We start from the raw sequence: 22,038 nt of genomic DNA, 5'->3' as shown, positions 1-22,038 counted from the left end.
CCCCCCCTCACAGTTGTCATGAAGGGCAAAATTAGCTATATAGACCAAAACCACTTTTTGTACCAGGTTTTAAACATTTTTTTTTCTGGTGTAAAGTTGGGCATTTTAACATGGGGTTCTATGGCATTGGAGTTTAAGTCACTTCCGTGTTCGATTCAAGAGAGAGACCGGAAGGTTGCTGTTTGGTCAAGAGTCCAACTAAAGCAAACACTTACCACAATAATGGTGACTTCAAACTTTATTATTTTCAATAAAACATCAGCATCTAAACCTTTGTTAATTCTCAAAAGAATATTTGTGTGAAAGAGTCAAACTATATTGTAATAAGTGAAGACGCTTAGATTTTGACAGATCTGACCTTTTTTATGTTCTACTGGGATTTAAAGGGTTTCTGTTGTTTTGTTGGTCACCTTTGTGCACTTTAAAAAAAAGATATGATCAATAAGTTATGACAACATATGCTTTTACATTGCTTTAACTCATCAAAATAAGTTAAGCAATTTTCAACTTTCAAACAAAGTGATACAAGATTCAACTAATGTTTTTAAGTCAGTTTAAAGTCATTTGAACTTAAACATTCTTAACATACTTAAACATCCAAGTTGATTGTACTTAAAAATTCAAGGCAGCAACTTTATTTATAGTATTGAAGAGTAGAGTCCCAGGATGGGCCAGAAAACATCGACAATATGCTGTATGTTGCTTCAAGGCAGTAACCGTGTAGACACTAACACAGTGCGGTCTATATACATTAGCATGCATGTGTGCTATTGCTAGCTAACGGTTAACTGTAAGATATTAGCATTTTACAGTGAAAGTGTTTGATCATAATAATTCAGTAAATACTTGTAAAAAAGTGTTTTTCTTATAAACGGTTTAATGAAAATTTCAGAAAATTTATTTTGGATATTTTACTTTCATTTTACGGTTGTTGTTCGGCAGATCGATTATTCTTTTACGATTTTACAGTGTAGTTTTTTAACAGAGGCCATTTTACATTCAAATTTTTTTTATTTTTTTTTATGGAACAACCACAACAACAGACTCCTAGAGATGCAATAGATGCCTACGTTGATGTTTAAACAAGTACAAATACATTTTTATCACTTTTAAGTTCTAAAGAGAAACAGTGCAGACAGTGGAAAAGAATAACATTTTTAGTGTGCATGTGTTGACTGCCTGTGTCCGTGCATGCTATCAAATGGAGTATACTTTAAAAAGCTATGAGTTTGGCTGTACAGATACGCTAAGCATTGGCATAAAATCTGATGCATACTTTGTATATTATGTAAATTAAATAAACTTTGACTAATTAATAAGCTAAGAAACTCCTAGGATCTGCAGTGAGAGAATGTTTACACACAGCTGGAACCAGCTTCCAGTGTCACCAGATGAGCCCCAACAATATCCATGTTAAATTCCAGGATGACAACGCGTTTACCTGTGCATTCTCTCACTAAAAAATAAATAAAATAATGCAGTTCAATGTTCATTATTTTCATTCAGTTTATGTCCTTTCAGCTAGAAAAAAGATTAATATTTTGACTCTGAGATATCAATATGGAATGGAGCGACGTCTCAATTAAAGGGTGTCTACCGCAACCACTCAAGCATTTAAACTATAGCAAAAGAGATGGTGAGGTGTGGCTGCAAAAGGTTCATATGTACATGCCAAAATAAAATAAAAAGCCTCAATAGGTGAAGGATGCAGATGATCATGAATGAGGTTTTGCCCCACAGATTTGCCCCACATTCTGCTGCGGGGTGAACATTGACTTAATTTCACAGACACGTATTCTCTGGTGCCATTTTAAATTGCTGAGCCATTTAAAACTCTTTCCACACAAGGAACACAAATAGGGTCTCACATCTGCATGACTTTTTAGGTGTATCTGTAAGTGTGATGGCAAAAGAAATCTTTTATTACACTGTTCACAATTAAATTGCCTTCCTCCAGAGTGAATGAGCAGGTGATTTTTGAAATTGCTACTTTTTCCAAATGTCTTACCACACTCAGAACACTGCAATTTCTTTCCGGAATGAGTTTGCAAATGACGTTTCAGATCTTTTTGATATGTGAAACTCTTTTCACACTCAAGACACGTGTAAGGCTTCTCTCCAGTGTGAACTCTTATGTGAGTTTTAAGGTTTCCTTTCAGTGTGAAACTCTTCCCACACTGAGGGCAGGTGAAAGGCTTCTCTCCAGTGTGAACTCTTATGTGAACCTCAAGATTTGCTTTGTTTGTGCAACTCTTTCCACAGTGATGGCACATAAAAGGCTTTTCTCCTGTGTGAATTATTACATGATTCCTAAGGTGATTCCTGTCTGTAAAATTCATTCCACACTGCTGACATATTAAACAGTTTTCTCTTGAGTGAATCCTCACATGGTAATTAAGGTTTCCTTTACGTGTGAAACTCTTTCCACACTGACCACATATGAATGGCCTCTCTCCAGTGTGACTTCTCACATGGGCATTAAGTGTAGCTGTATATGTGAAACTCTTTCCACACTGAGGGCATGTGTAAGGCTTCTCTCCAGTGTGAAGTCTCATGTGAGTCTTAAGGCTTACTTTATGACTGAAACTCTTTTCACATGAAGGGCATTTGAAAGGCTTCTCTCTGCTGTGAATTCTCATATGAGCCTTAAGATTTCTATTGAATTTGAAACCCCTTCCACACTCTTGGCATTTGAAAGGCTTCTCTCCAGAGTGAATTATCACATGCCTGTTAAGGCATTTCATGTCTGGGAAACTCTTTCCACACTGATGACATATATAACAGTCTTCTCTTGAGTGAATCTTCATGTGGCAAATAAGGTTTCCTTTACGTGTGAAACATTTTCCACACTGAACACATATGAACGGCTTCTCTCCAGTGTGAGTTCTCATGTGAGTCTTAAGATTTCCTTTTAGTGAGAAGCTCTTCCCACACACTTTGCAGGGAAAAGCGCTCTGCCCTGTGTGACTTCCCATGTGGGAATCAAGTGATGCTTTATATGTAAAACTCATTCCGCAATGAGGGCATGTGTAAGGCTTCTCTCCAGTGTGAAGTCTCATGTGAGTCTTGAGGCTTACTTTATGACTGAAAGTCTTTCCACAATGATGACATATTAAAATGTTCTCTCTTGAGTGAATCCTCATGTGGTAATTAAGGGTTACTTTACGTGTAAAACTCTTTCCACACTGATCACATGTAAACGGCTTCACACCATTGTGAATGTTCATGTGATACCTAAGGTTTGGTTCTGCTGTGAAGCTCTTTCCACACTGTTGGCAGGTGTAAGGCTTCTCTCCAGTGTGAATTCTTAAGTGGCTTTTAAGGTTTCCTTTTTGAGTGAAACATTTTCCACACTGTTGGCAACTGAAAGGCTTCTCTCCTGTGTGAACTCTTAAGTGGACTTCAAGGTTTTGTTTTTGATTGAAACTCTTTCCACACTGACGGCAGGTAAAACAACTGTTAGTGTCAGTCATTTGAGCTCTTTTTCTTGAGGAAGTCTTTTCAGTCTCTGTGGATTTTTCTCCATTCATGAAATTATAATGTTTCTCATACTGATCTTTTTCTTCCATCAGTTCTTTACTTTCTTCTTTCAGTACAATCAGGGCTAAAGCAAAAAGACAAATACAAGTTAACACCAGTTCTTGGCACAAAGCAGACATCAAAACCTATATAAAAAGGTACTGAAAGAGGTGTTTCTTGTAATATCAGAACCTCATCAACTGTCACAACAAATTACCAGAATGAACCCTGTCTTCCATGTCAGGGACTGGATCTCCGATTGAGAGACAAGATTTCCCTAACGAAACCAGGAACCAGATGCACAAAGACAGTAAACCAATAGGTGTATTGACTTCGGCTGGATTTTTGCCTATCTTTGAGATTTTGCCACAGTTGGGGAAGGAGTAAGAAACTTTCTGCTTCCTGTAGTGAATTTTCTGCTTCCTGTTCCTCTCATCAGTAAATCCAGCCAAGCGTAAAACTGCAGTGTCATCAGCTTGTGGTACTTTAATGGTATACGGCACAGTGATGTGGCATCGGACAAAACTTCTAACTGCCATGCAGTGTTGCAAGTCAGACGCTGATTGTTCAGTGTAGCGCCGCATGAAGTCGAACCCACCTATTGTTTCTTTGACCATCTGGGAGCCACAAGTAGACCTTTTTGATGGGCCAATGCCCTAAGCAACAACAGGCTTACAACTGTTCTTCCAGGCATTTTTTAACAGTGCATCTATCCCCAAAGGACCTCCCTGGCTGTTCAGAGAGAACCACTGGCAGAAATGGGTTGCCTCAGTTGTGGTAAACATCCATTTTGGCTATCCTGAAGGCAGTGCTCTCACACAGTGGTTCCCAACTCTGATCCTGAGTACCCCCAACACTGCATATTTTGGATGTCTCTTTACACCCATCTGAGGTGTGTCTGAAATCAAATACTTCCTAACTATATAGTATACAAAAAACAGTACGCCAACATAGTATTATGTCCGAATACATAGTATTCAAAAAACAGTAGACGAAAAGTACCTGGATGACCTACTACTTCCACCAAGATTCTAGAGTGTCCATTCAATGGACACTTTACTATTCAATGAGGCCATGAGAGGGTATTTGTGAATGGTGGTGGAAGCGATCACACATACAAAGATAACATTGTGGATGTAGTGTGTTCAAATTTCACTAATATATATATATATATATATTATTTATTTATTTTTACCAAGGTTCAAACTAATGGATGACCTTAGCCACTTTAAAGGGGGCTGGACAACCCTTAGATGTTAATGTTATTATGATAATATTTTGTTTGTAAACTAAGTGTTTTTGACCCTCTTTATTTTTTATGAGGTTATAAATATTGTTACGATAGCCTCAATGCGCATTCCACAAATGGTGAATACAGCATTCATTGCATTTCTTTCCAAAACGTTTGTCTGGTCATGTGATCTCAACATGTCCACATGAGGCAACCCGCTCCTTGACAAATAAAACCACTTTAATTAGGCCACTCATATGACATTCTTCAGAAAAAGAAAAAAAATAACCCTGCTTTCTGGAATTCCTCCCAGGAAATAAAGTTGTGTTTACAAGGCATTGATTTGATAGAGCAAGCGCTTTTGAGTTCAATATTTTAATAAGGTTCAAATGACAGAGTTCAGGTTTGAGAATAAAACCAACCTGTTTGTTCCTCTGTATCTTCCTCTTTCACTCTGAATGTTTCTTCAATCTTCATGTCTTCACTCTCCTCTTTAATTAACGCCATCTTTATAATAGTGTCACATGGACCTCAGCTGCTTCACCAGGAGTTTTTCTATGCTTGGTCACTCTGTCATGTTTAAAATGAGAATAATTAACAGAAAGAAAAATAAATCCAAACTAAATCTATTGGTGCGTCTCAATCAGCTCCCTAGTTCAGTAGTCAGGGCACTGGCAAGGGAGAGTGTCAGAGTGAGAGTTGATAGTCTTAAATGGTCTGATTATCCAAGCCCTCTAAAAAAAAACTCTGAAAACTAGCACTTCAAATTAATAAAAGACGACAAATTATACAGACAATTCATGTTTTATTTAAATTGGTATTTAATGATTTGTAGATACATTTATAAGATTACATTTTCATGAAAACATTTGCAATCACACACTGTAAAAAGTTGCTTTTACACCATTTTGAGTACGAGGTGTCATCCAGTGTGTTGCATTTCGCAAAGCACTTCGAAACATTATTTTTGAAAAGTAATTCTTTCAATTGAAAAAAACCAAACTCTGGCATTATGGTTTAACTGGTGTCCTTGTGAAGTTGTAACTTCGACTGCAGATGAAAACGATTGGCCACATATTCATCAATTTCAGAAAACCTGTGCAATATGTAATTTACAATTCAAATCTTTCAAAAGATGATGGTTCCTCAACACAACACCATCCTGTTGTTTCAATATTATAGGACCTTGGTTGCATTTGAAGTAGTTTTATCTGTGTGTCTGACCTCTTCACCAGCACGAACCTCACCCTTTCTCACCCTCTTCTGTTAATAGAAGAATATCAAGCTTTCTTTTTATACTTTTCAATTCTCAGATGGCCTTCATGTTTTTTTCCCCATTATCTCATCTCTCATACTTTTCGGAATCAGTTTTATTTCCTTTGTGGACAACTTCAACACACACAGATTTGCAGTTCCTAAATTTGTAACATTTGCAACATAATTTTGCTTCACCACCGACCAACCATTTCATAATAGAATGTTTCACCTGTGTAAGCATTTGATCTTGTTTTGTCTCTTTGCGGATCATTTTCATCTTGGCATCAGCAACAGGCAAGGCTTCTACAACCATGTTCAACATGCTTGGATATCTTCTGTCAACTTTTCACAAGAGAATGCAGTTTGATCAACTGCTCTGGACAAGGTACCCGCCCTACAAATTAAATTGCCTGGTGTATAAAACACAGTTAGTGCATAACATTAATATTAGGGATGCTCATAATTAACAGGTTAACTATTAACCGACAGTAGAAATTTTGATTCGGTTAAATGGCTTAAAAAAGTAATTTTTCAAGATATCAAAAACATTTGCTGCATAATTAAAGATTCAGATTCAGATTGTTTTATTTAGTGCCATGTCAGCATCCAAGGCTATTTTCATGTCAAAAATTCAATTACAAAAATACAAATGTATAAATACAATAAAAAACAACCAAACAAAAACAGCAGTTCATACTATACAATATTTTTTCATTAACATGATAAAAAATCCAAAACCTTTTCAGGCATAGGCTAATATTACTAAATAAATCCTTAAAGGATTAGTTCACCTCAAAATGAAAATTTCCTAATAATCTACTCACCCCAATGCCATCCAAGATATCCATGTCTTTCTTTCCTCAGAGGAAGAGAAAATAAGTTTTCTGAGGAAAACATTTCTGGATTTTTCAACCAACGGTTTGAAGTCCAAATCAATGCAGTTTCAAAGGTCTTTGAAGTGCTTTAACGGACTGTGCACAAGGAGCAAAGCAGAGGAGGAGAATCTTATTTTGTATAAGACAAAACTTTTGAATTCATGAAAACCGCAACATTTCAAAGTGGCTTGTTTGGTGCGTAATTGTCCATAGCTCTCTCAGTCTTGGCCCCCATCGCTAGCTGATGGGTCTGACCCAACAAAAATCAGACACGAAAGATAAAGTCCAGTTTGGCGCTGAAAGTGCTTGAAAGTGCGCGCGCTTCGGCGTACACTGAGAAAAAGTGCATCATGTCAGAACAGAAGGCCAATGACATGTTTACCCGGCAAAGCTACGAGCAAATAATGAACTTTTGTGATTGCGAATAGGTGCAGTGTCCTGTGAGTGTAACTCTACCGCTGCATTAACATGTGATGTGAATGTACGTCGAGTTTCACAGTATTGGGACTTAAGCCTTGTTTATACTTTCGCCTGGCTCCGCAGCGTGAGCCTCCGCTGCCTGCGCTCGCTCCGCCCCAAACAGACAAGGCGTTTATACTGGACGTGCTCGCCTCCCTCGCCGTTGTAACCTACTATTCATTGAAACGACAGGACGCGACTGGACTGAGTAATTGCCCTCTAGCCCATCCAGGAATCAGCGATGAGAAGAAGTAAGGTACACAGGTGAATGTTTATTTTAGTACACTTCATCAAAACCACACTACATCGTGTAAAGCAGTAAACCTTGAGATTATTACTTACATTAGAACAAAATAAATGAAATTGAAGAAAGAAATTCTCGAAACTAAATGAAAATGTTTAGTGAAATTAAAAAATATGTAAGTTATCGTTCATTTAGTTGTATAGGCTATTCAACTAAATTAACGATAACTTACATATTTTCTAATTTCACTAAACATTTTCATTTAGTTTCGAGATTTTTTTTTAGAAAACATGGACCATAATTAAAAGTGCTTTTGTCTGCTATTGTAGGCTCATTTTGTAAATTTAAGCAACTACTAGACGCACAAACTGGGTGCCGGTGTGATGAGACTTAGGCTATATGCCCGGCCAGATTCGTCTCAAAGTCGCGCATCTTCGGATGCGGAGCCGCACGCGCAGTTACAAAATCTGCCTTGCACACCGCCAAGCGAAATGGGCCCTTGCGCACCTTCGCGCTCGTGCGGACGCAGCGAGTATAAACCAAGCTTGAGGCACCAGAACTGTAGCTGATAGAATGTGCGCTATATCACGATACTACTATATTTATTCAAAAGCAGATCGTGGAGACATTAAATCATCCACGATCAAAATTCGTGATATCGCATAAGCACAAGTATAAAATGACTGTTATTATATCTGAAAACAAACACAAGTAACAAAGTTTATTTAGTCTATAAAGTCTATTTTGACTATAGATCTAAAAACTCCTCCGGTAGCCCCTTAAATAAAAAACGAACAGTCCCTAACTAGTTCTTCCAATGTTTCATCATCGGACTCGTGCTCAGATTGATATGTTAAAATCAATGTCATCGTTACTGTCTTTACAGTTCAATCGCTGAGCATTAGGAAGCCTCCGGACAGAGCTGAAGTTCAGTTATGGTAATGGGCGTGTAGCTTCCGACAGGCTCTGTAAACGGTAGATAAATGACAATGGGGTTTTATAATGGAGTTTTCCGGTTTATGGGTATAATAAAGCCTGTGGTAAACATAACTTGACGATACTTTGAAGTTTTGTTCTACAACGTATATTACACACACAACACACTCATAACAAAAATGCAAATTTTGAAGCAGTTATGTTAATTTTTGATAACGTAGGGGAGCGCGGGGCACAAAGTAACGCAGGGTAAAATGTAACACAGACATTTTAGATAGTTGCACAGGGTTAACTATGACGTACTTCCGGGCTTTTCACCACACTGTGGTGAACACCGAGAATGTTTGGCGAAGTTTAGATGAGAACTGAGGAGAAACTCTTTCGTCAGCATGTAAGTATTGTTTTTTATAATAGTTGTTTTTTTCAGTTTTCGAAGAATGTGTGAAAGTATGTTAGTCCAATCTTATATTGTTGTGATTACCATCTTCTTGGCTAAAAGATGTTACCATTTTGAAAGATGTGAAAAACGCATAGTAACTGCTAGCCAGTCCTGAGGAAAACACGACACAGTGGGGTTAGATGTAACTAGGGCTGGGTACCGAGTTCGGTACTTTTTAGGTACCGACCGAATTGCCTCGATACTACCGAGTATCGAAACATGTCTTGTTTTTCGGTATACACTTGAGAGTAGAAAGTTTATCCATCTTCGACTACAAGAACTGGAGCGCGTCACATATGAACCCGAAACTCAGCGTATAGGATACTTGCCTTACAGACATGAGAAATAGTTCTATATATGTTCAAAATATGTCTACTTTTTAACGAAACAATTATAAATAAATAGTTTGATTACCTAATCCATATAGGCGCACGTGTTCACTACTGCAGGGATGACGAGTCAGCATTGCAAATTCGCAATAATCATCTTTGCAGTCAACACACTTAGTAAACACTTGTTCATTAATAAACAATTAAAATATCTCCTTGCTATCGTTTCCCGACACATTTAAAAAAGTCAACAAGCTGAAAAAATAAAAGTTTTTTTTTTTAGGTAATGTTATATTGATAAAATTGGTATCAAAAAAAGTATCGTTCAGGAACCCATATCGAAGTCAAGGTATCGGTATCGGTATTGAAAAGTTTGTTACGATACCCAGCCCTAGATGTAACACGGTGTTACAACTAGGCTGCACATAATAATCGGCAATGTCGGATTGTATCAAGTACAGTATCCGAATATATATATATATAGCTTATAAATATAAATGATATATGTGTGTGTGTGTGTGTGTGTATACACACACACACACTCACACACATATATAATTTATATTTATAAGCTATACATACAGTATATATGTATGTATATAAAGTTTATAAATATAAATGATATATGTGTGTGAGTGTGTGTATACTTATCATTTATATTTAAATAAATTGAATACATTCCCTATGCAGACTGATCTCATGAAATGGCGTATGTATGACACGCCAATTCGTATTTCCATTTTTCGCGTGCTATCAACACACATAATCACTTTTCAGCGTGTTTATCAACGCCGTTGACTTAACGTTACATCACTGTATATATAAATATATGACCTACCCCAACCCCGTCCCTAAACCTACCCGTCACTGGGGTTAATACCATTTATGAGTCTTCCCCTAACATCATAGGAAAAAAAATATCGCTCCCCAGATGTAGATATACATTTTGCTTCGTTTCGCTCGGACATTTAACGGCGTACACATACACGCGGAATCACTCGGACATTTAATGGCGTAGACATACAAGCGGAAGATGACGGTTCGTTTCGGCGTGGACATACACGCGGATAGCTAAAAATGCGTATAGATAACACGCCACTTGATTTGAAAGTGGCGTGTATGTTTACGCAAAGTCATGATGTCATGTTGCCCATTGTATTAAGTACAGTTTGCACAAACACTTGTTGCATTTCTTTTGTTCACAGGGTGAGAAATAGTAGAAGGTCCACAACTAGGGGAGTGACTAGGGAAGTTTTGAGTTTGGCGGCCAGGGAGGTGGAGAGAGGCAGGTCCTTACGAAGCGTGGCAGATAGTTATGGCATCTGCCATGTAACTCTACACCGCTTTATCAGTCGTAAACGCAAACTGCAGGATCAGAGTATAAAATCACCACTACCTACAATGGGCTACTCATCGCACAAAAAAGTTTTTACATCAGAGCAGGAGGAGCAGCTTGTTGCTTATTTGACCCTTGCGGCAGCAATTTGTTATGGGCTGAGCCTCAAGGAGGTGGGCTGGTTAAACAAGGATAAGTTAGGAAATAAGATGAATATAAGAAGAAATATTGCTCTGTTCTGTTGAATTCTGTTCACATTCAAGGGCCTGTTTCTGTTATAAATGGTAGGTCCATTTGTTTGAATGCTTAGAAAGACTAAATGAATTAATACATAGGCCTACACACTCTCTCTCTCTCACACACACATACACACACATAAATACATACATAGGCTACATACATGCATACAAGTATGCATATACGTATACTTACACAAATAAGCAATTTTAGGATGCCTTGTGTGATGTATGTAAAAGCAAATCATGTAGTTGACTATTTTATTTTTTTTCCTTTTTTATGTTTCTGTTTTTCAGGTGCGGAAACTTGCATTTGAATGTGCTGTCCAGTTCCACTGCACATTGCCAGAATCCTGGTCTAAAACACAAATGCTGGGCAAAGACTGGTTCACTGCTTTCCTCAAAAGGAACCAATCCCTTTCGATCAGAAAATCACAGGCCACCAGTATGGCGAGAGCTACTAGTTTTAATGCTCACAATGTGGTTATTTATTTTTAACAATTAAAACTGTCTACAATACGCACAATTTCACCCCAAATGAAATATATGGAACATGGATGAAACCGGTGTAACCACAGTGCAGGCCCCAGAGAAGATAATAGCCACAAAAGGAGTCCGCCAGATTGGAGCAATGACCTCTGGAGAAAGAGGTACGCTTGTGACCGTTGCAGTGGCCATTAATGCCCTGGGGAATTCGATACCTCCATTTTTGGTTTTTCCCCGCAAACGATTTTACTCTCACTTCATCCACGAAGGGCCGCCTGGATCAGCTGGAGCAGCAAATGGGTCTGGTTGGATGCAAGCAGTGGAATTTTAGCAGTTCACCACTTTGCCAACCATACGAAACCCTTGCTAGAAATGAAGGTACTTCACTTGCTTGACAATCACGTGTCCCACCTGTCTGTGCCAGCCATGGATTTCTGTAGGGAAAGAGGCATCGTTCTAATTACTTTCCCACCACACTGCACTCATAAGCTCTGTCCCCTGGACAAAACAGTTTTTCGCTCTTTCAAAGGGACAGTCAACACGCACCTGGACGCCTGGATGAAAGCTCACCCTGGCAAGAACGCCACAATATACAACAACCTCCCTGGGATTGTTGCAAAAGCATTGCCACAAGCAACAACACCTGAGAACATAATGTCGGGTTTCAGGTATCTATCTATTAAATAAAAAATAATAAATTCCTTAATTTCCTTCGGGATGAATAAATTATCTGTCTATCTATCTAGGTACTCTGGCATCTGGGCCTACAGCCCTGATGTGTTTGAAAAAAAAAAAACTTTGATCCTGCAGATTCCGCCACACTCCACCAGGGCTCCTCCACACTCCACCAGGGCTCTCCTCACTCCACCAGGGCTCCTCCACACTCCACCAGGGATCCTCCACACTCCACCAGGGATCCTCCACACCCCACCAGGGCTCCTCGACACACCACCAGGGCTCTTCGACACTCCACCAGGACTCCTCCACACTCCACCAGGGCTCCTCCTCACTCCACCAGGGCTCCTCCTCACTCCACCAGGGCTCCTCCACACTCCACCAGCGCTCCTCCTCACTCCACCAGGGCTCCTCCTCACTCCACCAGGGCTCCTCCACACTCCACCAGCGCTCTTCCTCACTCCACCAGGGATCCTCCTCACTCCACCAGGGCTCCTCCACACTCCACCAGGGCTCCTCCTCACTCCACCAGGGCTCCTCCACACTCCACCAGGGCTCCTCCACACTCCACCAGGGCTCCTCCTCACTCCACCAGGGCTCCTCCACACTCCACCAGGGCTCCTCCACACTCCACCAGGGCTCCTCTGTGCCTGAATTCAATCCTGCTTTAGTCAGACTCTTCCCCAAGGCTCCTCCAAGAAAAGATGTTGCCAAGCCCAGAAAGAGGATAACAAGTGCCATCCTCACAGACACTCCAGTCATTGCAGAGGAAGAGGTAAGAAAGAGCAAAAAGACAGCCCCCAAGAAAAGAATCCTAGGTGTGAAAAATCAAAGTAAAGCAAGTAACTCAGTCGACTGCCTTGTGTGCAGGGAGGAATTTACATCCTCTGCACCTGGAGAGAAATGGGTTAAATGTGTCTTTTGTGATGGGTGGGCACATGAGTTATGCACCGAGGGAAATGAACATTATGTTTGTCACGTCTGTGATGAAGAGTGAGTTGTATTAAAGGGATAGTTCACTCAAAAATGAAAATGAGCCCATGATTTACTCACCCTGAAGCCATCCTAGGTGTATATGACATTCTTCTTTCAGACGAAAATAATCGTTATATTTAAAAAATGTCCTGGCTCTTCCAAGCTTTATAATGGGAGTTAATGAGTATGTTTTTTTGGAAGTCCATCAGAGCGCATCCATCCGTGATGGAAAATATACCCATTCACTCCGATTCTAAAGCTTGGAAGAGCCAGGACATTTTTTAATATAACAATTATATTCGTCTGAAAGAATAATGTCATATACACCTAGAATGACTTGAGGGTGAGTAAATCAGGGGGAAATTTTCATTTTTGGGTGAACTATCCCTTTAATGAGTACAGTTTCTAGGCTACACATCGTACATGCAGTGGTATGTTGAAAATGTTTCCACTTACTATGTGATGAAAATTTGTTAGATGTAACGTTTATTAGCACTGATTAAAAAAAAATCCGTTTATACAGAAACGGTGTGAAAAGATGTCTGTCTTTTTTATCTTTATCTTGAAAAAGTTTATGCAAATGTTTAAAGTAACAACAGGTAACTTTTCAACCTTCATAATACATTTCCAAGTCTCTTGTGATGGTACATCGACTTACAATAGTTTGAATGACACGTCTGCCATAGCCTGGCGGGGTCTGTAGCGTTTTTAATTGTACTTTTAAACTTCGGGTTTCTGGTAGTAACCGGCGAACAAAGAGAACTACATAATTCGACTGCTTTACGGCATATACGTCACTTCCACCACCACCCCCACTTCCTTAAAGTCGGACGTGCGAGCCAAATTTTATACAGTCATGGCCGAAGCAGCACAGAGAAAAAAGAAAGCAAAGGTTTTGTCGGAGGAAAGCAAAAAGAGAAAAAGAGAAAGTGATCGCATAAAAGGCAGAACGAGGATCAACATTGGGCCAGCTTTTTCTTGCTGGCGTGAGCTGAAAGAGGAGGAGGGGTTCCCGACAGATGCTGACTTGGCTGTCATGCTTTTGGACCAGTAAGTATATTGCGTGCATACTATCTCTTTGTTTTTTTGGCTGCCTGATTATGTTATGGAAGCTATTTTATCCTCCGTTTATCTTCATGAATGAAGTAATGATAGTAGAGTAGCGAATTATCAATCTGGTAGCTAGTAAACGCTATTCTCGTTCTTTTAGCATTCTCGTTCTGATTGGAACTTTGCAATCGATGAAATGCAAATAGCAAATGTTTGATCTAGAAAGTGTAGTCTACTCAGCATGTACAAACAAAGGAGGAAGATAATAATATTATCATTGAGTTCATAGCTTCTCATTTGTTACATGTGTAAAGTTACTTGATTGTGTAATTTCCGATTATTGCTAGATACAGAGGCAAACGGGATTCTTGTCGCAATTTTTTCGGATGACTAATTTCCACCCTCATGTTGTTCTTGTGCAATACTTCTGTGTGATTGCATTGAAGTATCATATAGATTCAGAAAAACGGTAACCAATAGACTAGGCTACTATAATGACGCTGGCTTGTAAAAGTGATCATCGCGATCATTTGTTGTTATAAAAAAAATAAAACACATGAAATTATATTCATATGACATGCTGAAATATATGCCACTGTACCTGGGATGAAGACATTTCACACACGCGAGAACACCTGCATGTGACCTCCTCCTACAGTGTTCAGGGCTATCATGGTTGTCAACAAATGCACGTGCATGTAGGATGACAGTTTACGACAGTAGTAGAGGACAATACTGTTTCCCAACTGTAGGGGGAGCCCGAGAGCAAAAAACGACCTGTTGTTACTTTAAATGTCTTGTGAAATGAATTGGTTTACACAATTCAAAAATGGAGAGAAAAGTTGAATTTGAAAGGTTAAATGCACATTTTAAAATGTCTTATGATAAAAAAAGAAAGTTACATGATTTTAAAATGTTAGCCTATCGGTTCATTAAAGGGGTCATATAATACCATTTTCTACAAGTTAATATGACTCTTTAGGGTCTAAATGAAAACTTTGTAATATACTTTTATTAAAAATTCTCATTAGTATTGTAAGAAAACACTAATTTTACCTGGTCAAACACAGCTCTGTTTTCAGCACGCCGTTTCAGTGCATATGCCTTTAAATGATCATGAGCTTTGCTCACTCCGCCCCTCTGTTCTTTGGGGCGTTTTGACACAAAGCACGCAGAGTGTTGCCTTGACAACAGTTGAGGGTATATTTTGGAACAAGAATGGCAGCGGGAGTCTCTGAGGACACATCTGTGCAACCAAACCAATTTGTACCGGAGTCGGACCCGGAACAAGATGACGGCCCCGAAGAAGTTCGACAATTAAGGCTCGAACAGGACGTTTCTGAATGGTTGGTTAACGTAATGTCACGTAATGTACACCTGCGTACACAGTTTTTAATAACGCATTAACCATAACGCGTTGTTCATTATAAACATGGGATTATGAATTATATTGAGAACGTCGTAACGTTACTTAGAAAAAATGCCGTAATATACCCTGATTCAAAATTAGCCGCATTCATCGTGAAGCGTTCAAGCGATTTGCAAAGATTAATATTTAAAGGTTAATAAAACGTTACACTCACTTCTTCTGGAGGTGCAGCAGGAACACGAATAGTTGGTACCGATTCTGTTTTCAGGACCAGCTTCTTAGCAAAACCATATTTACACTGACCCTCGTTTATAAAGCAGTCTGGTGAGAAATGATTAGCGCAAACATAAAAGCATTTACGTAGATCGTTGGGAATATTCCCTTCAAAAATAAAACTCAGCCACTGCGTCTTCAGCGGTTTGAATTTAGGAACATTAAAATGACTGCTGTGTTCCTTATTACACCCAAGAACAGAACACCACAATCGCTTAGACGCCATTCTGCTCCAGTGTATCAACAATCGTGGACTACGATGACAGCTCGCTCAGGGCCGGTCTGTGTTGAAACGCTGCTGTCAATTATCAATCGTGGGTTTGACGTCACAAAATCGAACGGCTCAATTTGAGGCAGGGGAAAACATATAAGGAGATTAAAACAAAAATACTGGATGGATTTTTATCGTTATGATGGTTGTGTACAGGCCCTTGCCAACACACATTTCAGTACAATCAACTTGTAAAAGTGCATACCATGTACCATTATATGACCCCTTTAAATTGAAACTGAGGCCTATATACAGGTCTGTTTTAAAAGTTAAAAAAAAATGTTTTACATGATTTGATGTCTAATCTCCCTTCAATCACAGTTGAAGAGGTTGAAATGTCTTCATAAATGTTAAGAGTGACATGATTTTAATTTTTATTTATTTATTTATTAATGTATTATTTATTTATTTACTACTGTAATAAGAAAAATAAGAAAATATGTTATTGAACCAGTTTGTTATTGTTGCAAATAATAAATAATCTATTTGTCTACACTCAACAGTAGCCTATAGTTTTAATAGATCAATAAATTGACTGTGCTATGTAGAATAAAAAATGTAGTTGAGTACTATTAGGAAATATACTACAATCTAAACTGAATTTGAATTTCTTGTGTGAAATCTGACTCTTCCAACAACTGTTACAACTAACCCTGTGTCTGTTACAACTAACGCCCACGGGGTAAATTGTTACATTTGACTCCTGGCGCTTTTGGCGATACTGCACAGGAATGGTAGGTCCAACAAACAACAGTGCTCATTTCTAGGAGAGGCTTGCATGTTGTTTGTTTAAAAATATGGTTTGTCTATCCCCATTACTTTTTTTCATTATTTGGCCAAATCCAAAAAGTGTTACGTTGTGCCCCGCGCTCCCCTACATGTTTAATAAGTAACTACAAAAGTCCGCTTGGGGTGTGAGTGTATGCAGTGTACAATGTGCTAGAACAAAAGTCAAAGTATCAACTTATGTTTACCACAGGCTTTATCATGCGGTTCTAGAGGTGTTCTATTCCAGGTTTTTCGGAGTCGACTCTGTTTCCTGACTCCCACCGTAGGAGATTAAATCGATTCCCAGAATTGACTCCATTTACTTCAAAACACGGTTTGACACGGTAAGTCAAAACACGGTCAGCAATATAAGAATACAATATAGCAGTTATTATTACACTAAATGTAGGCCATTCTTTTTTTTATGACACGAAGCCTAAAACTACCTTTATTAAAACAACAAATGTTTAGCATGACTGGCCAAATTAGGCCAGTCTAGAGATGTCATTCCCTTGAAATCCATTGTTTCTAGCTGTTGCCAATCTCACCTAATTTTAAAAAGGGAAATGTAACAAGAAAATGCCTTTGTTGAATATTATTTCAGAGATAAATAAATGAGAAAGTAGGTAATGAAATCTTTAAAGAATTAAATAATTCATCTAAATGTTCGGGTGAGGGGGTGATAAGTGCATTGTCAATTCATCAAAATCTGCTCTTTTTTCAATTAGGTTAAATTTAATGATTATGAACACAAATTAGGATACCATGGCAAACCAAATTAATACAAAACTGATGAAACCACAAAGCTGACAACGAGGTATAATTACAACTTAATTACATTATTTTAAACAACATTATTTTATTGTAGCTAATTGTAGGATATAACTATGTTGTGACAGCTTCAGCTCTGTGATGTACGAGTGAGCGATTTCAGACACAGCAATTCACAACGAGAGCTACTGGCTATTTAGATTTTAAAAAATAATAAAAGTCCTGGCTCTGATGGTTTAACCTCTGAGTTATATAAGATGTTTGCAGAGAGCTTATCCCCTTTCTTACTGAAAGTATTTGAGGAAAGTCTGGAATCGGAAGCACTTCCAGCAAGCATGACTCAAGGGATCATCACTTTAATACCCAAACCCAATAAAGACAAAGAATGTTTAGAAAATTGGAGACCAATTACCCTCTTGAATAATGATTATAAAATTCTAGCTTTAATTTTAGCAAAAAGAATTAAAGATGTCCTAAATTGTATCATCGATGAATCACAATCAGGTTTTATGGAAAAACGTCACATTACAAATAATATAAGATTAGTCCTAGATATTTTAGATTATGAGGATCTCATCCCTAATGAAAGTTATTTGCTTTTCCTAGACTTCTACAAAGCCTTTGACTCGCTTGAGCATAATTTCATATTTCAAGCCCTTACCAAATTTGGGTTTGGAGATTCGTTTTGTAGAGCAATCAGGACTTTGTACAGAAATAATAATAGTGTTATTAAATTAAAATTCGGAACCTCACCAAGATTCGATTTGTCCCGTGGAGTAAGACAAGGCTGTCCTATATCTCCATATTTATTCTTGCTTGCCTCACAATTTTTAGCTCTGCATATTTCCAATAGTAATTTAGAAGGTATAACAATTGACGATAGACAAATTATCATTAGCCAGCTGGCTGATGACACCACTTTGTTTTTGAATGATGCCTCTCAAATCCCTTTAGCTTTAAGATTGATTGATTCCTTTTCCAGAGCCTCGGGTCTGTATCTAAATATTAACAAACGCGAGTTGATGTCAATAAAAAGCTGTACTGTTCCCTCTATATGCAATATCCCTGTGAAAGATCAAGTTACATACTTAGGAATTGTAATTAATAAAGACCAAAAAACAAGATGTAAACTGAATTTCGATCCTCTAATAATGAAAACCCAAAGGAAACTGAACTCCAGGCTGCAGAGAGACTTGTCGATACGAGGAAGAGTTCTGCTCTCTAAAGCTGAGGGATTGTCCAGACTAACGTATGCCGCTCTCTCGCTGGATGTTGATAAAGGAACATTAAAAAAGGTTGATAGCATGTTAAATAATTTTGTTTGGAAAAATAAAACCCACTTCATTAGAAAATCAGTGCTGATGAATTCATTAAAAAAGGGGGGGATTGGATTTTTTAGATTTTACTACCTTAAACAACACTTTTAAAATTAATTGGCTTAAAAATTTCCTCAATAATCCCTATTCACTTTGGAATATTATCCCCAGTTATATTTTTTCAAAAGTAGGTGGCCTGAATTTTCTCTTACTTTGTAACTATAATGTTACAAAGATCCCTGTCAAACTCTCTAACTTTCATAAGCAGATGCTCTTGGCTTGGGCCCTAATATACAAACACAACTTTCCCCCACACAGATATTACTTATGGAACAATAAGGATATTCTCTACAAGAATTAATCACTTTTTTTTGACAACTGTTTCAAAAACGTTTTTCTTTTAGTTGGACAGCTTTTTAATTCACAGGGCAGACTTTACAACTATTTAGATTTTATACAGAAATATAACATCCCTATAACTGCTATTGAATATGCCACTGTTTTCAATGCAATTCTCTCTGGAATGTCTTCTCTGTTGCATTTCCATGGCCATGTACTCACTCTTTGAACCCAACTGACACAATGATCGGAAATGTGTGCTTTTCTGTAGAGCAACAAAAAAATAATTATAAAATCAGATCTCTCTTCCAGAAAGAGATAAAAACAATTCCTTATGTAATACCATACTGGAATAATATTGTTGAGAATTTACCTTGGGAAAAAGTATAGTCTTTGTCTCATAAGTATCTGCTTACCAATAAAGTTAAAGAAATAACTTTTAAATTAATTCACAAATGTTACCCAACCAAAGCCTTTCTTAGGAGATATAAGTCTGACATTGAAGTGGACTGCTGTTTCTGTCTCTCTTCTGAGGAAGACGTCATTCACTTGTTTTGGCAATGTCCCCACACAGAGAAATTTAGGTCAGATTTGTTAATTTTTATCCAAACCTATTTTGTAAGTGACTTTTCTTTCTGTTTTAAAGATGTTTTCTTTGGTTTGTTTGATTACTCAAAAGAGAAAACAGGACAATACTATATAATTAATTTGTGTTTCCTTCTAGCTAAATTTCACATACATAAGCAAATATTTACTGGCTCTAAACCTCTCTTTTCTCTATTCAAAGATGATCTAGACAGATACATGGAAACTATCCAAAGCTCTGTTAATCCCAAAGCAATGAAAATTGTATCTATATTCATCCTTTATGTCCTCTTAAGGTGAATGCACTGCATTATTCTTTTTATGTTACCCTGGCAACTTATTTGTGTCTGTTTATATTATTGTCATTTTTGTTTTATTTTTCCATGTTTGTATGTGTTGCTTTAATGATTTGTAATGTTTAATAAAAAAAATTCACGATTCCTGTGCTGGACTCAACTCTTACAATAGGACTATTAGTAGTCGAGGAATCGACTCTTTTGAAGTCGACTCACTATGTTCTGCAGCTGCAGGATGAGACTTCTGCCGTTACACAATTGAAAATCAAAATTAAACTGTCTCACTTTATGATATTTGATTTACAGTACAGATCAGAAAACTCTAACAGAATACCAACATCATATAGTGAGAAAGTCTAATTTTAATGGACACAGGGTATTGCACAGGTTTTTCATAAATGAGACGGCGGCCGATCGCACATCTGCAATAGAAGTTACAACTGAACACGGACAGCAGTTAACCCGTAACAACGTTTCTCCCATCTCTAATTTGCCAGTGCCCGAATTCGTGTTTAAGGTAAAGCGATTCCTAATACAGGGAGCGAACTGAGACGCAACCTTTTGTATTACATATGTGCAGATGCGCTTTACTCACAAAAACACTGTTCACAAATGTTAGATAAATCATTACAATCTTACATTCCATAATAAATATTTTAAATTGATTTATTGTATTTGTTAATTAACTGCTTGAACGATTTGTATCGATTTCAACACCGTAAATGCTTTAAAACCACAAACCTTTCTTCAGCCGAATCACAACAGACGCAGGACCGCGGCGCAGCCTTATGACGTCACAACGGCTGAAAAAAAGTAAATCTTTTTACACGGTGCTGTCTATAAAAAAAGAGAGAGAAATGCACATACAAAATAATAAAATAGATGAAAAATTAATTCAGAGTTTATTTCTTGGCGACATATTTGAACAATGCTGCCCAATTGATGTGCTGAAAATAAACTACTAGTGGAAGAGTGTGAGATTCTGTCCATCAAAGGCAAAACTGGGATGTTTGGGTGCAGAAATAATTTATACAAGGGTTCAGTCAGGAACCATTCCTCAAAACAAGCCTTTTTTTCCATTTTAGTTTGATGCATTTATATGATACTGATATACAAAAACCAAGGTTTGTCAAAAAAAAATCTTTAATAGGGCTACAGACTACAGGTGACAGGCTCTTTTTACACCTGGTATTAGTGCTTGGTTAGTTTTTTGTCTTCAACCTACTTCAAACTTCAGCTTGAAGTTAAACACATAAAGAAGGTAAAATTCCCTTCTATAAAATGCATATCACATTTATTAACATAATATTAATGACATGAGTTATTAATATTTATGTACGACGATGTGCATTCTATTTAGTTTATTTAATGCACCTTGCTGAAGAAAAGGAAGATATAAGGCCAATTTATAATTTATTTAGATTGTAGAAAGATGTTGTACCCAAAATATGATATAGTATTCATTCACATTAATCCAAGCGATGTAAAACGTGCTTAACTTTTATGAAAGTAAACACGGGGGAAATGATCAACGCCTGTAGATGGCAGCAATAGACTACTATTACTATAAGGTTTCATAGTTGACATGAACTAACAACTAGCAGTATTTTACAGCTAGTAAAATTTGACAGAAAAAGATACTTTTACATTACAATTTGTAATGTGTATAATAAGATTAAATTAGCTAAAGTTTCTAAAGAATACATAATAACAATTTAAGTTAGTTTTGACTACAAGATTACTTTAAACAAAATCAACACTGACTGCATAATACTGGTTTAAATATCATTAGCGGAAGTTAATGTATGAACTTTGATATTTTTCCTCAGCTGTACCGCCTGTTGCGAAACACAATATATCCACCCAGAGTGGGCAAATGACTGGTGGGAAAAATATGTTCCTCAGTTTTCAGCTCGCCACAGTGGGTTGAGAATTTTCATATGTCTAAGAACACATATGAATATCTTTGTGAAAGATTACACCCTGCCATGGAAAAAGAAGAC

The 22,038-nt window shown here is 37.7% G+C and overlaps 1 protein-coding gene across 2 annotated transcripts; it reads right to left on the bottom strand.

The window, feature by feature from the left end:
- Nucleotides 1–222: 222 nt before the first annotated feature.
- Nucleotides 223–20,833, bottom strand: LOC143742435 (uncharacterized). 2 transcript variants are annotated; one of them, XM_077235287.1, is made up of 3 exons: nt 20,777–20,833; nt 5,173–5,320; nt 223–3,604 (listed from the first exon to the last, which is right to left on the bottom strand). In XM_077235287.1, exons 2-3 carry the CDS (start codon nt 5,255–5,257, stop codon nt 1,716–1,718), a joined length of 1,974 nt encoding a protein of 657 aa, XP_077091402.1. In that variant the 5' UTR covers nt 5,258–5,320; nt 20,777–20,833; the 3' UTR covers nt 223–1,715. The 2 variants fall into 2 exon arrangements, with proteins under 2 accessions (XP_077091402.1, XP_077091403.1); XM_077235288.1 differs by having other exon boundaries at nt 5,173–5,305; nt 20,777–20,816.
- Between the last annotated feature and the right edge of the window lie 1,205 nt (nt 20,834–22,038).

The sequence above is a fragment of the Siphateles boraxobius genome, unplaced genomic scaffold (assembly GCF_051911475.1).
Source record: "Siphateles boraxobius isolate OS27281-9 unplaced genomic scaffold, OSU_SipBor_1 19, whole genome shotgun sequence".
In the NCBI taxonomy this organism is placed as follows: Eukaryota; Metazoa; Chordata; class Actinopteri; order Cypriniformes; family Leuciscidae; genus Siphateles; species Siphateles boraxobius.
Note: the sequence above shows the minus strand (reverse complement) of the source record. Positions and strands in the feature narration are given on the sequence as shown.

Bases quoted from the DNA above. Each gene is read 5' to 3' on its own strand.
- LOC143742435 (XM_077235287.1), bottom strand. From the start codon at position 5,257: ATGGCGTTAATTAAAGAGGAGAGTGAAGACATGAAGATTGAAGAAACA. The intron at 3,605-5,172 runs GTTGGTTTTATT...TTTTTGCTTTAG, and splicing joins AGATACAGAGGAACAAACAG to CCCTGATTGTACTGAAAGAA.